At 42.5% G+C, this 23217-nt stretch overlaps 1 protein-coding gene across 1 annotated transcript in view; it reads left to right on the forward strand.

Moving 5' to 3' along the window:
* The window catches only part of PAPSS1 (3'-phosphoadenosine 5'-phosphosulfate synthase 1), a 109859-nt gene that overhangs the window by 60655 nt on the left and 25987 nt on the right, over positions 1-23217 (forward strand). The window contains 5 exon segments of the mRNA XM_032632852.1: positions 523-593; positions 595-654; positions 656-730; positions 3449-3584; positions 16138-16406. Of these exon segments, the coding sequence (XP_032488743.1) occupies positions 523-593; positions 595-654; positions 656-730; positions 3449-3584; positions 16138-16406 (611 nt within the window).

A 23217-nucleotide genomic window follows, 5' to 3' on the forward strand; every position in this document is an offset into this window, starting at 1 on the left:
TGATTAAAAAACAAAAAACTTTTTGAGTGTTTTCGTCTTCCTCTCTCAAGGATATCCAGGTATACCAAGTATACTCAAGTTACTTAACCAACTTGCCGCTCAAAATGTAGTTGTCAGCAGTATCAGTTATAATATTTTTCCTGTAAAGGCCCTGAAGCATAATTCTTTGTCTTACTCATATATTTTTGGTGATGTTAGGCTTAACCCGCTGATTCTTCCTTATTCAACAGTTGCTTAAACTTCTGCGATTCTTCCCCCTAAAGACAGTTTCATGGGTGGTTGTGAGGAGTATTGCTGCACACAGTGTTGATGTTCTTAATTTTTGCTGTTTTGTTTTGTTTTCAACTCTGGGTTTGTTGCTTGTTCTCTCCCTGCTTTTCTGTGCCAGGTACCAGTGGAACAGTGTCACTGGAGCAATAAATCTTTTATTATTTGAAGAGTGTCTACTGAAGTGTGAAAGGTAGATGTCAGGCCCGCTGAGTAATGCAAGCTGTGTGCTTTATGTTCTTTTGTGCCCTGCAGGGGGTGTCATTAACTTGTCAGTACCGATAGTTCTGACAGCTACTCAGGAAGATAAAGAGAGGCTGGACGGCCTGCACAGCTTTTGCTCTGATGTACGAGGGCCGCCGCGTGGCTATTCTTCGCAATCCAGAGTTTTTTTGAGCACAGGAAGGAGGAGCGCTGTGCCAGGCAGTGGGGAACAACATGCAAGAACCACCCCTACATCAAGGTCCTAAGTAAACCTTGCCGCATTTTGTCTTGATTTGCCAATAATGTTTGTGCTGAAATGTGAGGCATTACCTGTATATCAACTATGCCATTGGAACTGTTAATATTTTGTAGAATCATGGCTGGAACTTAGTGTGAACTTTTAAAGAAACTAAGCGAAGGAGTTCCCTGGCAGTCCAGTAGTTAGACTCAGCGCTTTCACTGCCAGGGCCCTGATTGGACCCCTGGTCGGGGAACTAAGATCCTGCAAGCTGCACAGTGCAGCCAAAAAAAAAAGAAAAGAAAAGAAACTAAGTGAAATTTTTAGTAGCTTTACCTAGAAACTTTATATAGCAGCTGTTTAGATCATGGAAGTGTGTTAAATTTCATTTCATTGTCTTATGTAGGACAAAAAAGTGATAAACTTAAAAAACAGGTAAATATATTGTTTTATAAAATAAGGAGGTTGAACTAATGGTGTCAGACATTCCTTCAGCATTAAAATTCTACAGTTAATAATAACACAGTTTACAAACCATGCTTATGTAAATTTTTTTGAACCACATAGCAGACCTATAGGATGGGTGGCATTCCATCTTACACATGGAGGAATTGAGACTTTATGGGGGATATATGTTCTTGGCCAAAGTTAGGCAGCTTATGGTTGGGATGAGGGTCTAATTTGAATCCAGGACCTTGGGCTTTAAAGCCATCTTCCATAATCCTTAGCAGAAAGTCATTATTGGCTTATGTAGAGCTTCACGTACTCTGTAATCCCTACCACTAGAGAGTACTTTTTGTATGAATTCATTGGAGGAGACATTTTTTAATCACTGAACATATGTGAATGCTGTTTATATTGTGTGCCACTTTTATTTAGAGCAGTCTGTAAGACTTCTTAGGTTAGTTAGTACTTGGTGTGCAGCCTTGAGGAACCAGTAGGATTTGGATAGGAGGGAGCTGTAAGAAACGGCTTCCCAGGTTTCTGCGGCAGGGGGAGCAAAGACTCGGTGCGTTTGAGAGAGAGTTGGTGGTTCGAGTGGGAGAGAGGACCTTGGGCTTCAGTTTCTACTCCAAGGTGTTAAAATTTTGTTAAGTCATAATAGCAATTTACATGTATTTATGCTTTTCAGCACGTTTTCTGCTTTTTCAGTCCTTACAGTGACCCTTAGAAGTAGACAAGGTTATTTTCTTTATTCTGAGGAGTCTTAGAGTGGGTTCAACTTGCCCAGAGCTGCAGAGGTACCTGTGAGGTGTCAGGATTAGAGTCTGTCTTAGGTCTTCTGTGTTCTTTCCCCTGTGCTGCTCTGCCTTCCTAGGAACAGAGAGGTGGCAGGCAGGTTTGACAGGGTCACAAACGACGTGGTGATTTAGGAAGCCAGCCGGGTGGTCCAGAGCAGGGTGTCCCTCTTCCAGCCCCATGCCCCCCGGTACCGGCCATGCCCTCCCGGTCTCCTGTCTGGAGTCCAGCTTCCTGTCATACCCATTGAAATCCATTCTCCTTAGTGCAGCCAGAGTGAGTCTTTTAAAAATACAGATCTGAACATATCACTGCCCGCTTCAAAACTCTCCAGTGGCTGCTCATTGTAATCGGAATAAAACCTGTGAGGCCCTGTGGGATCCGGCCCTGGCCTTCTTCCACCATCTCTTCCACTACTGCTGCCCCTCTCCTTGCTTTGGCCTTTCTGACCTTCTAGCCACATTAGCTTTCTTTCTGTTCCTCAAGGACAGAAACGTGTTTCTGCGCCAGGACTTTGCACTTGGTGTCCCTCTGCATGAACTACTTTATCTCCGTGACGAGTTCCTTTTCATCATCTCAGGTTAAATGTCACCTTCCTCAGAGAGGCATTTACTAACTCCTTTCTCTTGAATGCCATTCACTCTACTCCCTGGACACTGTGTTCCAGTGCCCTGTTTGTTTTCTCTGCGACGTTTATTTATCACTAGCTGATAGTTCTCTGGTTTCTCCTCTGTCTCGCCCACTAAAACATAAGCTCCGTTGGAGTAAGATCTTTCTCTCTCGTTTTCTGCTGTATTTCCCAGTGCCTAGCACAGGCCCTGACACATACCAGTGCTCAGTGAATATTTGTTGAATGAGTGGTTTGGTGGATGGGTAGAGACCTACTAGTGAGGGAGACCAGGCAGGAAGTGACTACACAGTTGAGGTGCATTGTTAGCAGGTAAGTTGAAGCCGTGGGGGAAGAGCTTGAGCTGCATTGCAAAAATGGATGGGTCCTTGAGGGTATATCTTCTCCTCTCAGATGCAGAGAAAGGACACGAGTGGAGCCGAAAGAAATTTGAGATGGTGTGGAGATTGGAAGGCATGAATTTGTGTTCAGCTCCATCATCAATACTTTAATTGCTCAAAAGTTTAGGATTGGAGAACACAAGAGGGCGGGGTGACCCAGGCTCACACACTTTTCTGTTAATCAACATACAACAGCAATGAAAAGAATGTTTTGGTTGCTTAAAAAAGTCGTAATTATTCATTCTGATTTTGTTTGCGTTTCGTATGCAAATATAATAGCTGCGTCACAAATCCTTTGCAAAATTATAAAATATATTCTAATTCTGCCAGCATCTCTAATGCCAGTTCAGTTGATAAACCAAACAGATTTACCATTGACCTTAAGATGAGAGTAGTTTACAGGTATATTTAGCTTGTATGAGAGAAATGTTCTTACTTATTTTGATATTGGTTCCTGTTAAAAAAAAATGATCTCCTTTCTCTTGCCATTAGATGGTTATGGAACAAGGAGATTGGCTGATTGGAGGAGATCTTCAAGTCTTGGACCGAATTTATTGGAATGATGGTCTTGATCAGTACCGTCTTACTCCTACTGAGCTAAAGCAGAAGTTTAAAGATATGAATGCAGGTAAGACATGGACCTAATTATCTAACATGGGATTACTTGGAGTTTCTCCTTGATGGGGAGGTTCTTGAAGATTTTTTCCAATGCTTGCTAAAATGTAAGACAGAATGAGGAGTAAAGATAAATTTAGTTAGCAATGGAATATGTAAGGAAAGGTAGTCAATCTGAATCAACCTGTGTAGTTCACTCATATCAATGTGCCTTATATCCCAGAATGTCTTATTGGAGTGCAATGTACCACTGCAGAAAATAATAGAACAACAGTATCACATTTGCTATTCATTCAGCAAGTGTTTGTTTTGCGTCTTTATGTGCCAGAGTACCAAGTGCTGAGGATTCATAAATAAATAAGACAGGAGTTTCTGGTGTAGAAGAGAGAGACTGTCAACAAGTAACAGAAAAAGTTGTTGAAGAGTAGGTTAATAATGATTTCAGATTTCTGGATTAGGAGGAAATGGAGCAGTAAATATAGAGAGTTTGTAGAAACTGTTCTTTATAATACTGTCTTAGAAAGTGCCCAGGACAGGGATTTTTATATTAGACATCTGTGATTAGCAGATCTTTTACACAGAAGTAGGTAAATGATGTGTTTACACGGGTGCACCCACACTTGCAAATTCCGGGTGCCTGCCACAGCATTCGCTGTAGATTTTAGGAGGCTGTTTTTTAAGGTCTGAAGAATTTGAAGCCTCCTACAATCATGCTGCTAGTGAATTCTCACCCACTACAGAAATGGTTAAACATTAAGCATTGGTGCTGCTTTTAAAAATACCTTCTGTGTACAAATTGAGGAGATGTGGCTGAGAAAAGTCAGGTGGATATGGATGCCTTTTAAGGAACTACCTGGCCACCCAGCCGTATTTATTAAGCAGAAGCCCGCCTTCCCAAGTGACTCCAGAATGTGGGCAAGAGCTCCCATTTCATCAGTTGTGTTTAGGTCCTGTGACCTCTCAGATCCTTGGTAGTCATTCAGAGTCCTGTGTGCACACTGCCCCCTACTTTACCACTTAGAAGTTACGTGGCTGTGGGGAAAGGGGTTTCCTCTCTACCGCTCAGTTCCCTAGTTGTACACACGAGGACAGTGATGGTACCTGACACATAGGTTTTTATTTTTAAAAAGTGAAATGAGCCCAGATGCTTAGGCACTGTAACAGTACCTGGCACACAGCAAGAGGTTAAGGTGTCATTATTTCTGTTACGTGAGTTGGAAGCTAGTTTTACCAGTAAGTAAAGGGGATACAAGTAAAGGGAAGAGAAAGAGTATCTGTTTTTTTCTTAAGCTGTGTCGTAATTAGCTGTTACTTGACATGATGTGAAAGGGATCAAGAACTGGAGGCCCGAGATGGACACACACTCTTCAGAGCTCCACAGTCCCCACCAGCCTGCCTCGTTCATGCACGTTTTTTGCTTGGCCCCCTTACGGTATTTGATAGTGTGGTGCCCCATTCCTCCTTCCGAATTTTATTCCTCTCCTCTGAATTTGAAGCACATATTTGGCTTAAACTACTTGTGCGGGAATTTCTCCGAATATTACACTCGGCGCTTGCTTATACAGCAGCTTGTTTTCTTCTTTCTTGCTAACATGTTTTGGGCCCAGTCATAGAGGACCGTATCATGAACTGTATCATGACTGCTATAAGTCAGTGATGGTGTCGCTTTCTCTTTTGTCACGGTGTGACTTAAAGGTCTGTGTGTAAGTCAGTTTTGACCCGTGAGATGTAAGCAGGTGGGGCTTCTGGGAAAGGTTTTCCTTCCTGAAAAGAAACGGGCTGAGGACAAAAAGTTATCCTTTCCCATCCTTCCTCTTCCTCCTGCTTTGGATGCTGTCATGTAAGGGTACAGTGTTTGGAGCTCTGGTAGCCATTTTGTACCCTGAGAATCCATAAGAATCTTATACTGTTTGAGTTTCTGATCCAGCCCTTGGGTCCTCTGTATCCAGATTTGTTATTCAAAGACCTAATGCATGTTTGAGTTGTATAAGACACTTCTAGTTGGGTCTTTGTTTATTTCCATCCAGAAGCATCTGATAGTTTAATATGTGTAGACTTCTCCCTTTTTTTCTGGTGAACAGGACATGTTTCACTGAGGACTTGCCGAGACCACCTTGCTTACTTTAATTTGTTTTCAAAATAATTTATATCTGGAATTCGTGTTACTAAATAAATTTTTAGCACTGTTGAGGGGTCTTATCAAGAAATTATCATTCATAATCCAAGACTTTGTATTACGTCTGTTTTACATTCTTCCTTGTGTACCAAACATTTAAAATCATTTAGAGGATTTGTTGCATAATGAGTGATTGCAACTTTGTTTAAAGTAGCTGAGAGCTGCTTATTAGCCTTAAATCCAGCAAAAAAGATGATGGAGTGTTATTTTGTTTACTTTTCCATTTTAGACTAAGGCAAATAAGCAACAGACTGAGGAGGTCCCTTTATAGTTCTTATTCAACTCTTTCTGGAAGCCAATAACAAGTCATCTACTCTTGTGTACAAATCATAGTTCAAGGGAGAGGAAACAGGGAATATTTTTTTTCTTTTACTTAGGGTTTCTTTTCTTACCTCTCCTCCTTCTCCTTCCCTCGTCTTAGGGAATATTGGGTAATCTTTGATTACCCTGTGTGGGTTGTTGTCCTGTGCACATTGATATCAGTTTTGCTGTTTCTTAGACCATTCTGTAGCTGGAAGGATTGAGAGGTCTTTAATACCCACGTCAGTGATTGCAAGGTGACACGGTTTCCTGATGGCAAGTTCTTTGAACCACCGATGATTGACCACTGTCCTGGAAAGAAAGACTGAATTTCACCTTAAGCCAAGTAAGAGCCAGTTAGCGTTTATTACACACAGAGTACTGGTGTCCTGCTGGGTTACAAAGGGAAACGCTGACATCATTTCTCTCAAGCTAGTATGTGGTAGCACGGTGTTGAGTAAATCTGAGAAAGCTTTGTCGAGTTGGTTGAACCACAGACTGTATTTTAAATGAATGGATAGAGACGGTAGATTGGATATATTAGGCAAAGTGGGGGAACAACAGATGCCTGAGAAAGCTGAGGTGGAAGCAGATAGTTTGCCTCTGAAGGCACTGGGCCTTCTTGCCTGTACGTGGCAGTGGGCTGGAGATGCTGTAATCTGAGGTTGGGTGATGGAGCCTCTTGTCAGTCAGGTCAAGGCCCACTCAGATGAGGCTGTGAACATTATCTGACAACGTGAGTGTTTAAAGATGGGCGGTCAGGGCTGAGGGAACCGCCACAGAATGATGAGGCGTCCCGGGACGGGCAATTTGGGGTAGTATGACCATTCCTGCAGGGCGTCGGAAGGCAGCGTTGTTTCTGAAGTGGGATAAGAGGAGCTGGAGCTGTGGCAAGGGGCTGCCGGGCAGGAGCTAGTTGTCTGGGGTGTAGACCCCGCTGGGATCCCAGCGCTGAAGCAGGATGCTACTGGGGGCGAGACTTCTGTCCTCCGTCCTCTGGTTGCCTACGGGTGTCTCCCGTATGGAGGCAGGAGTACAGCACTCCCGCCCCCAAACACGCACACACATGCACATGTGCACACGCGCACAGAGGCACGAGACAGGACTGGACAGGGAGGGGAGTGGAGAACAGGCAGTACAGTGTCCAGCTGGCAAAAAATGCTTTATATCCAACATTTATCTTTCACTTTAAGTTTAAAGCATTCTAGTCCTGAGAAAGAAAAACAACTTGGTGCCGTACTGTGGGGTATGAGAGTGCCTGTTGGTGAAAAATTCTAGTCTATTCATATTTACTCAAGTAGCCTAGCCCTGTCTTGTTGATTTCTTTTCCCCCCCTCATGAGCAGTTTAAGTAAAAGAAATGACAGTCCCGAGGGAGGAGGGGGATCAAACTCTTTTCTCATTTCCAGCTCTCTTCAAAAAACTCCCACAGAAAACATAGCGTGCGTGCACCCCAGCCTGCCTCCCAGCAACGCTAGAGCGTTTGTCAGGACCCTCTTGTTCAGCTACCGTATTGATTTGGGGAAAATTCAGAAATGCCTGTACTTAGAGCTTTGGGGTAAAGTGGCAGATAATAGAGCTTGCGTAGGACTGCAAGAGAAGATTTATTAATTACTGCTGTAATGCAGGCCAGTTTCAGAGAAGTTGAACGGACGACAGCAGGCGGATGTTGTAATTCTGGGTCTAGTGGTTGGGATGCAGGCCGGGGCTTGCCTGTGGGCTGGGCAGCGAAGCGCGGGGTCTGAGAAATCTGGGGGAAGGAGTTAGCAGCGCTCCCCTGCCTGACCAGCTCATTCGTTGCCACAAATGCCCTGCTGGGTGCGCTGCAGTTGTCCCCGGACCCCCTCGCTGAGAAAGTGCAGCACAGGGGTCAGCCCAGGTGTTTGTACGTGCCACTATCAGGGTTCCGTGGCCGTGGCGCTAGATTAGGCAGCCTGTGTCCTGCCACGTATTCTGGGGTCAGGGCCCATCCTCCTCCCACCACCAGAAAACACTCACGTTTGCCGTTCCTTCCCCTGTCAGAAATCAGCGCATCCTGAGAAGAACCTTCTTCACTGTCTTCTTCCCCTTCCCGTCTGCTGGAGGGAAGGGATCAGACCGTACTTGTAACATGGTGTGTTGGCTCCTGGACTGGATGGTGTCGAATCCGGAGGAGAGGGAGAGAAACTGTAGTCTGGGGCTTCTTCCTTTACTTAGACAGTGAGGTATAGGAGAAGGTGCAGGTTTCAGCAGCTGGACCTGCTTTTGGCTTGAGATGTGAGGGTGGTAAGTGAAGGTGAAGGAATTGAGGGGTGGGGTGGTAATGAGCAGCGTCTATTGAAACATTGTTAGTAATAAGTCTCTGTAACTGATGAGTCGGAAGCTCCGGACTTAGGGATGCAGCTAACAGAAGCCATCTGTATGCGCCTGGTAATTGAATCCAGGCGAAGTGGGGTAAGTTTCCTGAATGAGTACGTAAAGAAAGAATTTCCTAGGACCCAGCAATGAACTCTGTGGCTCTGAGAGGACTACAGGATGTCAGAAACAGGTGACTAGACCAAAATGGGCCAGGCAGAATATAAAACGTCATACACATTTGATCACATCTGTGTAAAAACGTGTGCATAAGGAGAAAAACTAGGAGGACTACGCAAAACCCCAAAACACAGTTATATTAAGATAGTGCACCATATATATGGAATTTAAGGGAAAAAAATGTCATGAAGAACCTAGGGGTAAGACAGGAATAAAGACGCAGACCTACTGGAGAACGGACTTGAGGATATGGGGAGGGGGAAGGGTGAGTTTTGACAGGGCGAGAGAGAGTCATGGACATATACACACTAACAAACGTAGTAAGGTAGATAGCTGGGGGGAAGCAGCCGCAGGCACAGGGGTATTAGCTGGGTGCTTTGTGACAGCCTGGAGGGGTGGGATGGGGGAGAGTGGGAGGGAGGGAGACGCAAGAGGGAAGACATATGGGAACATATGTATATGTATAGCTGATTCACTTTGTTATAAAGCAGAAACTAACACACCATTGTAAATGCAATTATACCCCAATAAAGATGTTTAAAAAAAAAAAAAAAGATAGTGCATTTGGGGTGGTTTTTCCCCTCCAAGTTTTCTTCAGTGTTTCATGGTTTTTTACTAAAGAAAAAGCATAAAGAGGCAGATGAAATAGAAAAGGTTGGTGCCATGGTTAACAGGCCTCGAGGCTATGAAGACAGTGGCATAGCCTTTTTTTTTTTTTTTTTTGTTTTTTTAATGTCAGAGGCAGCAGAGAGGTCAGGACTTTAAAACAGGAAAAGTACCTTTGGGTTTGGCAGGGCTTTCATACTCACCATGTGGCAGAGCAGGAAGGAATTAGTTGAAGGAGTGACTCCATTCCTGTATCTTTTCTTCCATCACTTTATCCTTCACATTGTCACCAGACTTAGCTTCTGAAACAAAGATCTAATCATGTCCTCTTGGAGCTGAAGGCAGTATATTCTTTTCTAACATGGATTTATTCTCTGATTAGTGACTGTTTGCTTTCCCTCCTCTGACTAGATTGTAAGCTCCTGGGGGCCAGGACCAGTTTCACTGTCCCCCCAGGACAGTGTATCTAAAACAGAAATTTTCATCCTGTCCCAACTCCTTTCTTCCCTGCCCCCCTGCCTGCTTTGGCTGCTGGATGGAGGCTAGATGGGGGTTGCGGGGGGGACCAGTTGTCTCATGGAAGCAGGGATGAAGGGCTGATGTGGGCACAGGGAGTGAAGAAAGCAGGGGTTTAGTGAGGTTTAGGAGCAGAGTGATGCACTGCGTGTGGAGGACGGCAGTGGGTCCTCCGGAGTCTAAGACTCTGCAGTGGGTAGTGGTGCCTGCTCTCAGAGGTCGTGGAGGAGACCAGAGGTACAGAAGGAGGCTGGCAGGAGGTGATTTGAGGTGCCCGTGGAGTGCTATGAGGCAGGTGGAGAGACGGTCTGGAGCTTAGGGGAGTTTTCGGTCAGATGACGTAGATCTGTGAGTCAGTAACACATAGAGCGCTACTCAGTGACCTCAGCACCGGGGAGGGGTTTGAGGGAGTGGGCAGCGCCAGTCTCTGCCGTTGTGACCCGCATTCCCACTGTGTAGAGTTGATGATTGGTCAGACTAGCCTGTCTGTATCCTGGGGGAGGAATAGATTGAGTGAGTGGGGGAGAATGGAAGTTGGTCGATGGTTTATTTTATTATGGAAAATATGGGAGCTCTTTCTGCGCCACAGTCTTCTGATTTTGCTGTCTCCCCACTCCACCCACTGACCCTCCCCCGCCTCAGTCCCACACAGTCCTACTAGCCTAATTTTCTGGCAACATTACTGATTAACTCACAACCTCTGTTGGAACACAGTATCCCTCCTAACCTATCATTCAAAATTCTGCATGATTAGCACGTGCTAGGGCTTTGTGTCCGTCTTTGACAAGATGGATGATTCTGTGTCCCTCAGGACGCATCTATCTGCCTTGCTGCCTCCACACTTCTGCTCACACCAGGCGTCTCGGTCGCAGTGCTCTTACTTCCATCACCTGAATTTCATTTGTCTTTCAGAGGTTTGGTAAACCACAGCCTGCAGGCCAAATCTGGCCCACTGCCAGTTCTTGTAAATAAAGTTTTACTGGGAAATATCCACAGTCACTTATGCATCGTCCTGTGGCTGGTTTTGCATTGCTCGGCAGGGTGAGTAGTTGCAGCAGAAGCCCAGTAGCCTGCAAAGCGTAAAATATTCACTCTAGCTCTTGAAGGAAAAAGGTTGTTTTGTGCACGGCATCAGCAGCTTCCCAGTGTAATTTCTGTAAATCACAATTACGGAATTCCTGGTCCTTTCCAGGGATGAGCGGCAGAAGGCTAGAAAAGAAATGGAAATCATAATGTTAATTATTAAATTCCAGTCATTTTGAAGATAATGTCCATTTTCAACACGGTTGAAACCTGCTCTCAGGTAAAGCAGTCTTAAACTAATCCATAAAGAGTTATAAGCGAAAGACAAGTATTTTCTACCAGTTATGGTGTACAACGGGGAATTCACTTGTCCTTTAGAAATGGGAGATGAAGAATGTGAAGAATTTACTGAAAGTTGCTCTAAGTATCAGTGGCCCCAGGTCCATAGTGGCCCATTATTCTTTTTCCATCCTTGATGGAAAATTGTTGGAGGAAAATGTAATGGTGATGCATACTGGGTTATGTTAGTTGGGACAGTACCTTGGGAATGTAAGCTTCCAGTGGATCAGGTGCTTCCATTACATCGTTCATCCCAATAAGTTCTCTAGTGGGGAAACCAGATGGTAGGGATGAAAAATGCAGTCTGGAGCTACAGGCAGTTAAAGCCATTTGTGTAATTCATTGATAAATAGTTACAAGGGATTGAAAAGGCTGGAGTTTAGGAAAGACCTGGTAATATTGGCAAGAAAAAATGGCAGACAGAGCAACTGATCATTGGATTTCTGAATGGAACTGATAATAAGGAAATAATTCTACCTGAAGAAATTTTGGCAGCAAAATCCTTTATGTGTGCTAATGGAAACTTTTAATAAGTCATTCGTCTTAACTTTATCTGTTAAATGTCCAGTGTGGAGCTAGATTAAATTCTTTTTGGAAAGGAAACCTAGGTAGATGAATTATTAGAATCTGTGAAATACGTATATTTGAGACAGAATTTATTATGTTTCCTTTTGCACATGCTGTTCATATAAATAATCTTGCTAAATGGCAGTTTTACACAATCAGGTTTGACCTGAGTGGAGTCTAGGATATGTAGTCATCATACACCTGAGATGTATTACCCAGGGGGTCCTATTCCAGTTAGGCACCTTTTCCTGATTAAGGAAGGCAAAGGCTGCATATTGCAGCACAGAGCTAATGCACCCTCATCTGGAAACACTCACTGGAGTGTGTAGTTCGTACTAGAGTAGCCTTGAAGTCACCAGTAGAACAGTGGGTTCAATTTCTCTGCCAGGAACTTTTAGATATGGTGTTTTTTTGTTTTTTTTTTAATGAATTGTCTTAAGGAACTTAGATTAGTTTTAAGTGACTGCACCGTACATATCACCGTGCTGGGTACTTTATGTTATTTATCTTCATAACAGTAACCTTAGTATCATCCCACTACGAAGATGTCAGAAGTGAAATTAAGTCCTTAAAGACCACAGTCCATGGTTAAAAATTGTTAGACCATGTAATTTGAACCCGTAAATATCATGTTCCAAAGCAGTGCTGCTTCTACATGTATCTTCTCTTTTTAAAAATAATTAGGGAAAAATTGAAACATATGCTGACTTAATCTGGTAAGTAGATACAATAGTGTGAATGAATCCCTATATACTTTAACCCAAATTCAGTGGTACCAACTCTTGGCTACTCTTGTTTCACCTGTACCCCTACCCTACCCACTGCATCTTGCATATCATTCGAAGCAAATCTCAAACCCTATGTCATTACCATCTAATATTTCAGAAAGTATTTCTTAAAGGTAAGGACTTAAAAAAATACAACCATGATATCACTTTGCACCCTAAATAATAATAATATCAATAGTTTCTTAATACTATCAAATAATCTAGTCAGTGTTTATATTTCTGATAATTTCATAGTAGTCACATTTCATTTTTTTATAGTTTGTTTGAATCAGGATCTAAATAAAATCTACATGTTATAAACCAGTTCACAGTGTCTCCTGTCATGAATTTTTTACTTGTTTTTACTTTATTTGAAATAATTTTGAAATTTAGCAGAAAATTTACAAGAATAGTACCAAGAACTCCTATAGCTCTCACTCTTCACCCATTTTCCGTAATTAACACTATACTTCTTTGCTTTCTCATTCTGCACTTTCTTTGAAAGTTGCAGACATGAATGCCATCATTACTCATTAGTTTAGTTCCATATGTAGTTTCCTGAAGGTAAGGACCAGTCTCCTACCTAACCTCAGTGTGTCTGTCAAACTCAGGAAGATACCGCATGATAAAATACTGGTCTAATCTGTGCACTTGCACTCACATCGTGCCATTGTCCCCAATAATGTCTTTTATCACAAAAACAACAATGACACTAAAAATCTTCTCTTTGCCCCTTTCTTCCTGGTTCAGGTAGGGTCAGTCATGGTCGTCTTTAGTCTAATTCTTGGGAACAGGTCGCTGAGGTCTTTGTCGTGTCTTGTTTACAGACTTTGGCATTGTTGAATAGTCAATAGTCGTTTACTTTCTTGACTGTCTCTCAGTTTGGGTTTATCTGCTGTTCCTCACGATTAGGTTCCAGTTACACATTTTTGGTCAGGGATCCTGCAGGAAAACACTGCTGAATTCTTGGTGCAGATCGTATTTGGTGGCTCACAATTTGATTTTGTCCCATTACAGATGAGGTTAACTTTTTCCAAGTTAGACTTTTATCATTTAAGATCCGTTTACCGAGGTTTTGTGCTGTGAAGTTAACAAATTATTTTGTTGTACTAACAGGGTGTTTTGGGGGGCAGAGATCTTGAGACTCCATAAGATATCCCCTTGTCGTCGAACTTTGATCTGCTGGTTTTGGCAAGCTGCAGATGCATGCCAAATGGTGATTTTTCTAATTCCATCATTCCATCTACGTTTATTAGTTGACTTTCTCCTGTAAGTTAGAGTTTCCACTTCTCCTCCGTTGGTTTTTTCATTTATTCTATTCTTTCTGGATTTACAGGTTCCTATTTTACTCGGTGATTTACAATCCATTAATATTATTATTTACTTGATATTTAGCTTGTCCTAGGTTGGCCTTTGGGACCGTGTCAGACTGGTTGCTGTATCCTTTTGACAAGTCCTCGTTGTTCTCTGAGCACTTCCTTTCCTTATGACACAGAAGGCGTTCCAGCTCATGTTGTACTTTCCGTGCCCTAGCCCTAGAATTGGCCATTTTGCCAAGGAACCCTGCTTTAAGTGAGGAATAGTATTTAGAATGTAAGATTTGGGCTTTAGCTTTGCTCATTGCCACTGGGTAGTCATTGCTCGTAGGACCTTTCAGCGGACAGAACCAAGAAATGTGCATAAGCACATACACTCACACACATTTATATGTGTTCCTGTGTATATCTGTCTGTGTAGCTGAAAACCATGAGGTCACGCTGCCATTTTCAACCCTAATCCAATACCACGCGGTGTTTTCTAGCCTTTCTTCTTTTTGGTATTTTTGCCTCCTCTCCTACAGTGAGAATCCTGGCTGCCATTCTCCTATTTACTTATTTGTTCTTATTTGCTCTGTTTACGCTCCCAGGCAAATGAGCTGTCTTCTCAGCCCTGGCCCTGTTTGCCCCTACCACGCAGGCATCTCCTCGGCCCTGCTGCTACAGGCTTGTGCTGGGCCAGAGTCCTCTTACTCTCTTTCCTCGCCCCCAACCTCTCCATCAGTGCAGTAACTCACATTAGCCCAGAAGTAGGATTTATTAATGCTTAGTAAGTGTCTCTGTTGTGCTTCAAGGCTGTTTACAAAGAATGGGCAGTACAAAGGGAAGGGAAGAGAGGGGAGAGCACTAAACTTGCTGATGAGACGTAGGCCGGAATCAGAATGCAGGTTCAGTTCAGGCAGTAATCGCCCCTAAATGGAGCAGCCTCAGTGCTCATATGCAGGAGACAGCCTTCGTCTGTTCTTTTTTGGAAGGACTGGAGTATAATAGAGTCAGGATGTAAAATTCCTTCTTGGTCTTGGGGAAGGGGAGTTCTGGAGTTCTACTTAATGGCTAAAAGGGATGTTTTGAAATCTTTTGATATCCATATACTATATCCAAAATTTGAAGTGATTTCAGAAGGATAGAGAAACTTTCTGGTCTGTACCCCTCCTCCCCTTTCCTTAAAGCAGCATAATTTTAAATACTCACATATTTGTATCAAGACTTCTTTTTTGTACCTTATGTCATATAAGGAGGAGAAGTGGAAACTCTAACTTATAGTAGAAATTCAACTAATAAATGTGGATGGAATGATGGAATTAGAAAAAAATCACCATCTGACAGTATTTGCAGCATGCTGAAACTAGCAGATAAAAGCTAGCAGCTATTTCTTTGGTGAAAACCAGCCTTGTTTCTCAAGAAAAGGTAACTTGAGGACTTCAAAGCATAGTGAAAATGCTCTAAATCTTGGAATATCACAGGATGTGTCCCCAAAAATCTCCTGGTCAAGTAGGGTGCCATAGTTTTCTTTCTGTGCCTTTTGTCACGGTGATAGAAGAGGGTCAGAACTGAGAATAGATTGGGGATGTTGTACTATTCGGCTTGAAATTATGCAGGAAGAGGAAGTTGTTCCTCTCTGGGTCAAGATTGGATCAACAGGGCGTGATGATGTATCAGATATTGTGAGGGCATCAAATACAGAGCTCCTCTAACTGCATTGTTACTCTGTTCTGTGAAATTACTCTATGACTCCAAGGAAGCATGCCTTCTAAGAAAGGTCTTCTGATAGCAAGAGCCCCATGTAGGAGCGAAGCCAGGGTTGTAATCAGATGTTACATAGTTAACCAGTTTAATTAATCCAGCAGTTTTCAACATTTGAGTAATAGCAACGGTCCTTGTAAGGGATATTGTTGTTGCTAAACTATAATCCAAAATCGAGACCTGGCATCACAAAACAACATTGGGTTCCAGTCAAGCAGAGTAATCAGTATAAATGAGCTTACTTTGGTAGTAAGTAAATTTTTTAAACTCTACATATCTCTGTCTTTCTGTCTTCCTTCAATAAAGGAGTATCTTAGATCCAACGGCAGGATTGACTTGATGGGTAATTAAGGCATAGACCAAGAATTTAGATCCACTGCAAGCAGTTGAACCGAGATGTTAGGGCCAGAAAGTCTGATTATCATTCTCAGGTTGCCCATGAATTCAGAAAGTAATTGTTATAAATCCATCACTACTATGTGACACACGCTCAGGCTTGTAAGATTTGTAAAGTAATAATTACTGTATCGTGTTGCCTTGGAGTAAATGGTCAGCGCAGTACATGTTTTTCACCAGTTTCTGATTCTGAGCATGCGTGTTTGCTTTATCCTAAGCATCAAGCTTCAAGAAGCATTGCTTATCCTTTGGAAGGTAATCTGTTAGAAAAGGACTATTATTAACTCTGAATATTCTCTTTCAGATGCTGTCTTTGCATTTCAGTTACGCAACCCGGTGCACAATGGCCATGCTCTATTAATGCAGGATACCCATAAGCAACTTCTAGAGAGGGGCTACCGGCGCCCTGTCCTTCTCCTTCACCCTCTTGGTGGCTGGACAAAGGACGATGATGTTCCTCTGATGTGGCGTATGAAGCAGCATGCTGCAGTGCTGGAGGAAGGAGTCCTGAATCCTGAAACCACAGTGGTGGCCATCTTCCCGTCTCCCATGATGTATGCTGGACCAACTGAGGTATTCACAGCAGCAGTGCTGAACCACTGTTACTGACACAGTAGGTGTCAACAACAGACCTGACTTTTGATTTTTCTCTCATCTGTAGGTCTATTCTAAACACAAGGCATGCTCGCATGGGCGAGCTTGGAAAGGTGTGACACAGGCTCTTGTCTGACCATGTTATACAGATCTGATAACACTCATCTTATCCCTTTAGCAAAGTCCAGAGTTACTCTTCCCAGGGGACAGATTTGGTCTGACTTTTGCTTCTGGTATTTCAGTGGGAAGGAAAGCATGGTATCTTTTCAAAAAAACATTCAGAAGACATTCTTCACCTGTTCTTTATTGAAGGACTAATAGGGTTAGGAAGTAAAATTGCTTCTTGTTATGGGGTGGAAGAGAGTTTTCGAGTTCTACTTAGTGGTCAAAAGGGAGGTTTTGAGATCTTTTTATAACCATATGTAAGGAAGAGGAGTTAATTAGGTTTTTGCTTCAAAGTAGAGTTGGCTTTCCAAAAATATTTGTTTGAATAAATGAATAAATGACCTAAAAAACAGTGTGTGGGAAATTCCTAGCCAGCTTCTTGTTGAGTGTTTAAGATAGAGAATGGAATGCATGTTATTATTGCATTCTTTTTCATCCCTGCCTTGAAGGGAGATGAATTTACTTAGATTTATCTGTGAGGCAAACCCTTTTAGAAAGAATTAAATAATTTAGTTGTATATACTCTGTGATATCTTCCTTCAAAAACAAAGTTTAAAAGGAAATACAAGTGTGTTTGGCTATTCTTTGGGATCAAGCCTAAAATTTTGTGGTTTTTTTTTAACATCTTTATTGAAGTATAATTGCTTTACATTGTTGTGTTAGTTTCTGCTGTATAACAAAGTGAATCAGCTATACGTATACATATATCCCCATATCCCCTCCCTGTTGCATCTCCCTCCCACCCTCCCTATCCCACCCTTCCTATCCCACCCTTCTAGGTGGTCACAAAGCACCGAGCTGATCTCCCTGTGCTATGCAAGCCTAAAAATTTTTATTGGACCTTAGTTGTGGGGCTGTGCAACTCTTTAAGAAATACTGACAGAAAACTACAATAACAACAAGTTAAAAGATTACAATGTATTTGACTCTTACTTGGATCCAGCCTAAATAATGCATTAGAACTTCCATATGAGGTGAAACTCCTCATATTCTTCCCTGGTTGTTGGTATAAAATGTTCATAAGAATTGGGCACCAAAAGCCCTTTTAGTTTCCCAGAGACCACCATGGTCTTTAGTTCTTACATCTCAATGAACTAAATTATTTTGGAAATAAAGTAACAATTTCGTTCCAATAGTTTCTCAGCTTTTTTGGTGCTGTCTTCATCATCATCATTTTAAGGGAATCATTTGGACTGAAGTTTTCCAGAATTATAGGGTAAGTGCTTTTCACTGTGGGAATGATGCAGGTGAATCTAGGGTCAGGAATGAGTTTATCAATAATCTCATTAAGAGCCAGTGAAGCAAATGAAGGAATTTATCTTCCCTATTGAGGACATATTTTGTCCTGTTTGTGTTTTTTATTCCCTATGTAAAAGGGGAAGATGTGACATTTTATTACCTAAATAAACTAAAAGCTGCTTTTGAGGAGGAGGCAATGAAGGGATAGATAAATAATAAAAGCAGCCAGATGGGACTTCCCTGGTGGCTCAGTGGTTAAGAATCCGTCTGCCAATGCAGGGGACACGGGTTCGAGCCCTGGTCTGGGAAGATCCCACATGCCGCGGAGCAACTAAGCCCATGTGCCATAACTACTGAGTCTGTGCTCTAGAGCCTGTGAGCCACAACTACTGAGCCCTTGTACCGCAAACTACTGAAGCCCGCACGCCTAGAGCCCATGTTCCGCAACAAGAGCAGCCACCACAATGAGAAGCCCATGCCCACAACGAAGACTAGCCCCCGCTTGCCGCAACTGGAGAAAGTCTGAGCGCAGCAACAAAGACCCAACACAGCCAAAATTAATTAATTAACTAATCAAAAAACAAAACAAAACAGACAGCTATGGTAAGAGAGAAAGGCCTTTCTTGAGATAACACCACAAAGGGTCAAGCATGCTGTTTTGTCTACACTAGAAACATTTTTAAGCGTTCTGATTTCAGAGCCAGGTGTGTTTCTCAAGATTCAAAGGTGAAGGTACCTAAAGGTGCCTTTGGGATGCTTGCATTTCGGCTAACCTCAGAGTCTCCCTCCTTGCAAGGCAAAGCTGACAGCGAGGTGAGCCGGCTGCAGCAGGCCTTTCCCCGGCCTCGGATTTGACTCCTGTTCCTACCCACAAGAGTGTGGTCTGGTCAAGACAACACAGGCTGTTGTCGAAGCCTGGGCCTGTTCTTGGCCTGGTTTGTCACCAGCTGGTCTGTAATAGCAGGTTAGACTTTGCTGAGCTATGTTTAAGTGCACAGAAGAGGGTTATTTAAGGGATGCACAAGGAGGTGAGACTAAATATTCTTTAAGGTTCTGTCCCATTCTCATCATTTTCTTATTTGCCTTATTTTCTTTTAACTTTGTATTGAAGTATAATATACGTAGGAAGAAGTGCATATTTCATAGGTTTACAATTAAATGAATTTTTCCCATTTGAACAGTCACAGGACCAGCACCCAGATAGGTAAAAAGCCTTTTACCAGCACCCTAGATGGTCTCCTTCCTGCCGTCTCCTGTCATTACCTGCTCTCCCCACGGTAGTCGTCACTGTTCTCGCTTCTCACATCGTAAATCTCATTTGCTTGTTGGATACTTTGGGAGGCAGACTCTAATAAGAGTGAGAGATTAGCGTTCAGGAAATGTATCAGGGATGGCTCTTGGGATCAACGCTTGTGGAAGAGAAGAGATAGGAAGGGAGCAAGATTGGGCAGGGGGAGAAGTTGAGCTGCAGTTCAGTCTCAGTGGAAGCCTCAGTTGACCCCATGTGGAATTCTGGAAAGGCCCTTCAGAGATGTTCTGAGTTGCACAAGAAGGGCATGATGCCTTTGGGCACTGCTGCTCTTTTCCACAGAGGCAGTTTCTAAGGAGGGCTGATAGCTGCTGGGCGTTGTGTTGGCAACTCCTAAAGCTGGGGGAATAATCCTTCCTTCCTGGGGGGACCAGGGAGTTGCATCACAGCATCTAGTCCAGCCTGTCCTAGTGCTTTTCATAACCGAAATTATACAGTGTATATACCCTTTGGCGTCCGGCTTCTTTCGCTTTACATTATGTTGGGGAAACTCACCCTTAGTGTTGTGTGTAGTTAGTTGTAACTGGTCACTCAGTACTGTGGAGTGCCCCATTGTGTGACTGCACCCAGTACTGTTGATGGGCGTTTGTGCAGTTTTCAGTTGTTTGCTATTTGCTGGTACGAAGATTTTAATGCATGACTTTTTGTGGGCATTTATGTTGGTTATATACCTAGGAATTCTAGACAATTTAGGGGTATGCCTTTGTTCACCTTTAGTAGATGTTGCCAGTCAATTTTCCAATGTGGTTGTACCATTTTATATTCTCGTCAGCAGTGTATTTCTTCATCTAAACTTGATGACTGTTTTCATTTTAGCCATTTGGGCCCTCTAGCCCTATTTAACCAAACATTCTGTAATATTTTACTATTTCTTAACGAACCTCAAAATTTTTTTCATTGCAACAGTTTCACTGAAGAGGAAATGGAGAAGTAAGTTATATACCATGATTGAGAATATAAGAATAGCCTATTTTTATTGCGCTCTTACTGTATTTGCCAGGCAATGTTCTAAGTGCTTTACATGTATTCGCTAACTTCATCCTTAGGACGACACCTATAATAATAATAATATTATTATTATTCTCACTTCAGAGATGAGGAAATGGAGGTAGAGGGGTTAAATAACCTGTTCGGGATCACACAGTAGTGTCGAGATAGTCTGGCTCCAGAGCCAGGTACCTATAACTGCCACAGAATATTTTTTATCTTATCGTATAATATTAAAATATGTGGCTGCAGATTTTTGGAAAACAGACTGGAAATAAATTCTTAAAATATCCTGTGGGAGTTCCAGAACACTGAATTAGGATGGCCTTGGCTGACATTCATTAGAGGTGGAATCTCTAGTACAGGGCCTTTCAAACGTATTTTTTGTTTATCATAGCCTAGAGTTGTGGGTTGTGATCTTTGTTTAGTCTGTATTCATCCCCACAACAGCTCAGTGAGATAGGTTTTATTTCAATTTTATAGCTGAGGTTACTGAAGCTCAGAGAGACCAAGTAACATAACTTTGGTCTGTCCAAGAAAACCAGAGCTGGATAGTAGTTAAAGCAATAAAAACAGATTTTCATTCAGGAACTACTGCAGCAGGGGAAAAGAGACCTCAGCAGAGAACTGGGCTCAGTTGAATACATCGTGGTCAAGTGGGGATTTATAGCCAAGGAGCAGAGTGGGAGTCAGTGGATGGAAAATTACTAAGAGGAAACATCAGAAACAATGGGCATGGGATGATTCTAGTTAAACAGACCTAGCAGGATCCTTGCGGAAGGCAGGACAGCCTCATCAGATATCACTTGGGGGTGGGGGGTGGGGATGAAGAATTTGATCAGATATCGAGGATGGAGGGTTTCAAGACTGACTTAGATTTTTGCTGCAACTGGGTGGTACAGGCCCTACAAGGATGGACACTGAAAGTCGAGGCATAGAGGGCTTGGAGGAACCTGACCAGAGTTAGGTCAGGGAGAGCGTCTTGGTCATATCTTACAGCCAGCAAGACACAGAGCTGGAACTGAAACTCAAGCCTTTCTGACTCCAAGGCCTGTGTGTTCTTTGCACAAGGCTCCTTGCTGCCTGGAAGCCTCAAAGGGGCCTTAGCAGTCGGTGGGAGGGCAAAGAAGTTAAGGATCCCCTGAGCCTACACAGAGCTCCCAGGTTTCCTAGAAGGGTATAAAGGTGTGTTAGAGTAGTTTCTGTCCGTAGATCTCTGTTTGGAGTGTCAGTTACATGCTAAGAGGTGTAGCTCTTCTCACGAAGCACCGCATCTGGTGCCTGAGCAAAGGCCATTTTTAACTTCTGAACTTTTATAGAACAAACTTTAGAAATTCTGATAAACGGCTTCCTTTTTTTTTTTTTTTTTTTTTTTGTGGTAGGCGGGCTTCTCACTGTTGCGGTCTCTCCCGTTGTGGAGCACAGGCTCTGGACGCGTAGGCTCAGCGGCCATGGCTCATGGGCCCAGCCGCTCCGCGGAATGTGGGATCTTCCCGGACCGGGGCTCGAACACGTGTCCCCTGCATCGGCAGGCGGACTCCCAACCACTGCGCCACCAGGGAAGCCCACGGCTTCATATTTTAAACCATTAAATATGTTAATGTTTATGAACTGGCAGGATTTAAACTGTTAGATTGAGTGGATTTTGAAAACTATCCATTTCTTTTTCTCAAGTGCCTCACTTGTGTGTTTGACTTATTTGGCTTATTCACAGCCTCAAGTGAAGGATTTTTTTATAGTTCAAAAAAAAAAAAAAAACCAAAACACAACACTCATTTTGTAGCTGACCCAGTGACATCAGGAAAAAGTCTGCCAGTAATGCTCATTTGCCAACTAATAATAATAAAATAAAAAACAGTGACTCTTCCTTTAATCGTTTTCTGTAGGTCATTTAGAAGGCATTGGTACTAGATTTGCTTCCGCAGCACAAATGCTTCTCAGAACAATGAGCAGCTGTTAGTCTGTTTGGTTATCAACAGGATGTCCCTGATTTTTCAGTCTGTAAAGATTTAATGGCTTGATTCCTAAATTCCATTTTAGGAATTGGATAGGTGGGGTGCAGGGCAGCATGTGGGAGAGCTACTTTTCTAATGCTAAAAATGTGTCATACATGTACTTTTTTTTGGAGGCATTAATCCACTATGTAGAAAATTGTCCCATCTCACTAAATGCTAAATCCATTTCTGTAAAGGACAAATAATACTTTTTAAGACATGTTACGTGAAAGTGCTGAAAGTAAGATATATCTTGGAATGTGGATATGTACAAATAATAAGTTCTGTCTTGGGCTTAAGGCATTTGAGTGAAAATTACGAGCTGAATTTTGGAGAAAATGCATTGTTAGAAGCTGGGATTTTTCTTTGCCATGAAAGTTATCCGTGCACTTGGTAAATGACTCCTTAATAGCAACTGATTGTATTTAAGTGAGCAGATGCCCTTAAACAGCTACAGTAGGAACATATTGCCACATGATGCCAGTATATTTAATTAGTTCCTGCTTTACACCGGTATTTGGAGTAGTAAATAGGATGTCTGTTAGGGTATAAACCCTGTTCTTCCCCTTAAACACTTCCAAGAGCTTTAACAACCTACAGGGACACTCTTAGGGTCTGAGCCTAATTATAGGAGCCATAAACTCCCAAGTTTTAATTGTAACCTTTGACTCTCTTTGAGGTCTTTGATAATTTTGTCTTCTGCTCATTTATTTTATTGATGTATCTGGAATAGCGTAACACAGATTCACAGTCTCTTATCCAAAACACTTGGGGTCATGTATTACTACTTAATTCTCCTGATGGTTCTGAGACATAAAACACATTAATATTTCTGTAGCAAAGTGAATGACTTTCCACAGTAACTGGGATCAGCAAAGGCCATAGATAACTTCATGTCAGTTTTGATCAGGTTCTGCTAAGTTAGTTAAAAAACTGGGCTTTTGGATTTCAGATGGATGTGTTAAGTAGTCTTCTTATGGTAACCACTTGGTAGCATGTACCTATATCAAATCATCATGTTGTATATTTTACACTTACATAAAGTTGTATGTCAATTATATCTCAACAAAGCTGGAAAAAAATTGAACTTCAGATT

This window comes from Phocoena sinus, chromosome 5 (genome assembly GCF_008692025.1).
Source record: "Phocoena sinus isolate mPhoSin1 chromosome 5, mPhoSin1.pri, whole genome shotgun sequence".
In the NCBI taxonomy this organism is placed as follows: Eukaryota; Metazoa; Chordata; class Mammalia; order Artiodactyla; family Phocoenidae; genus Phocoena; species Phocoena sinus.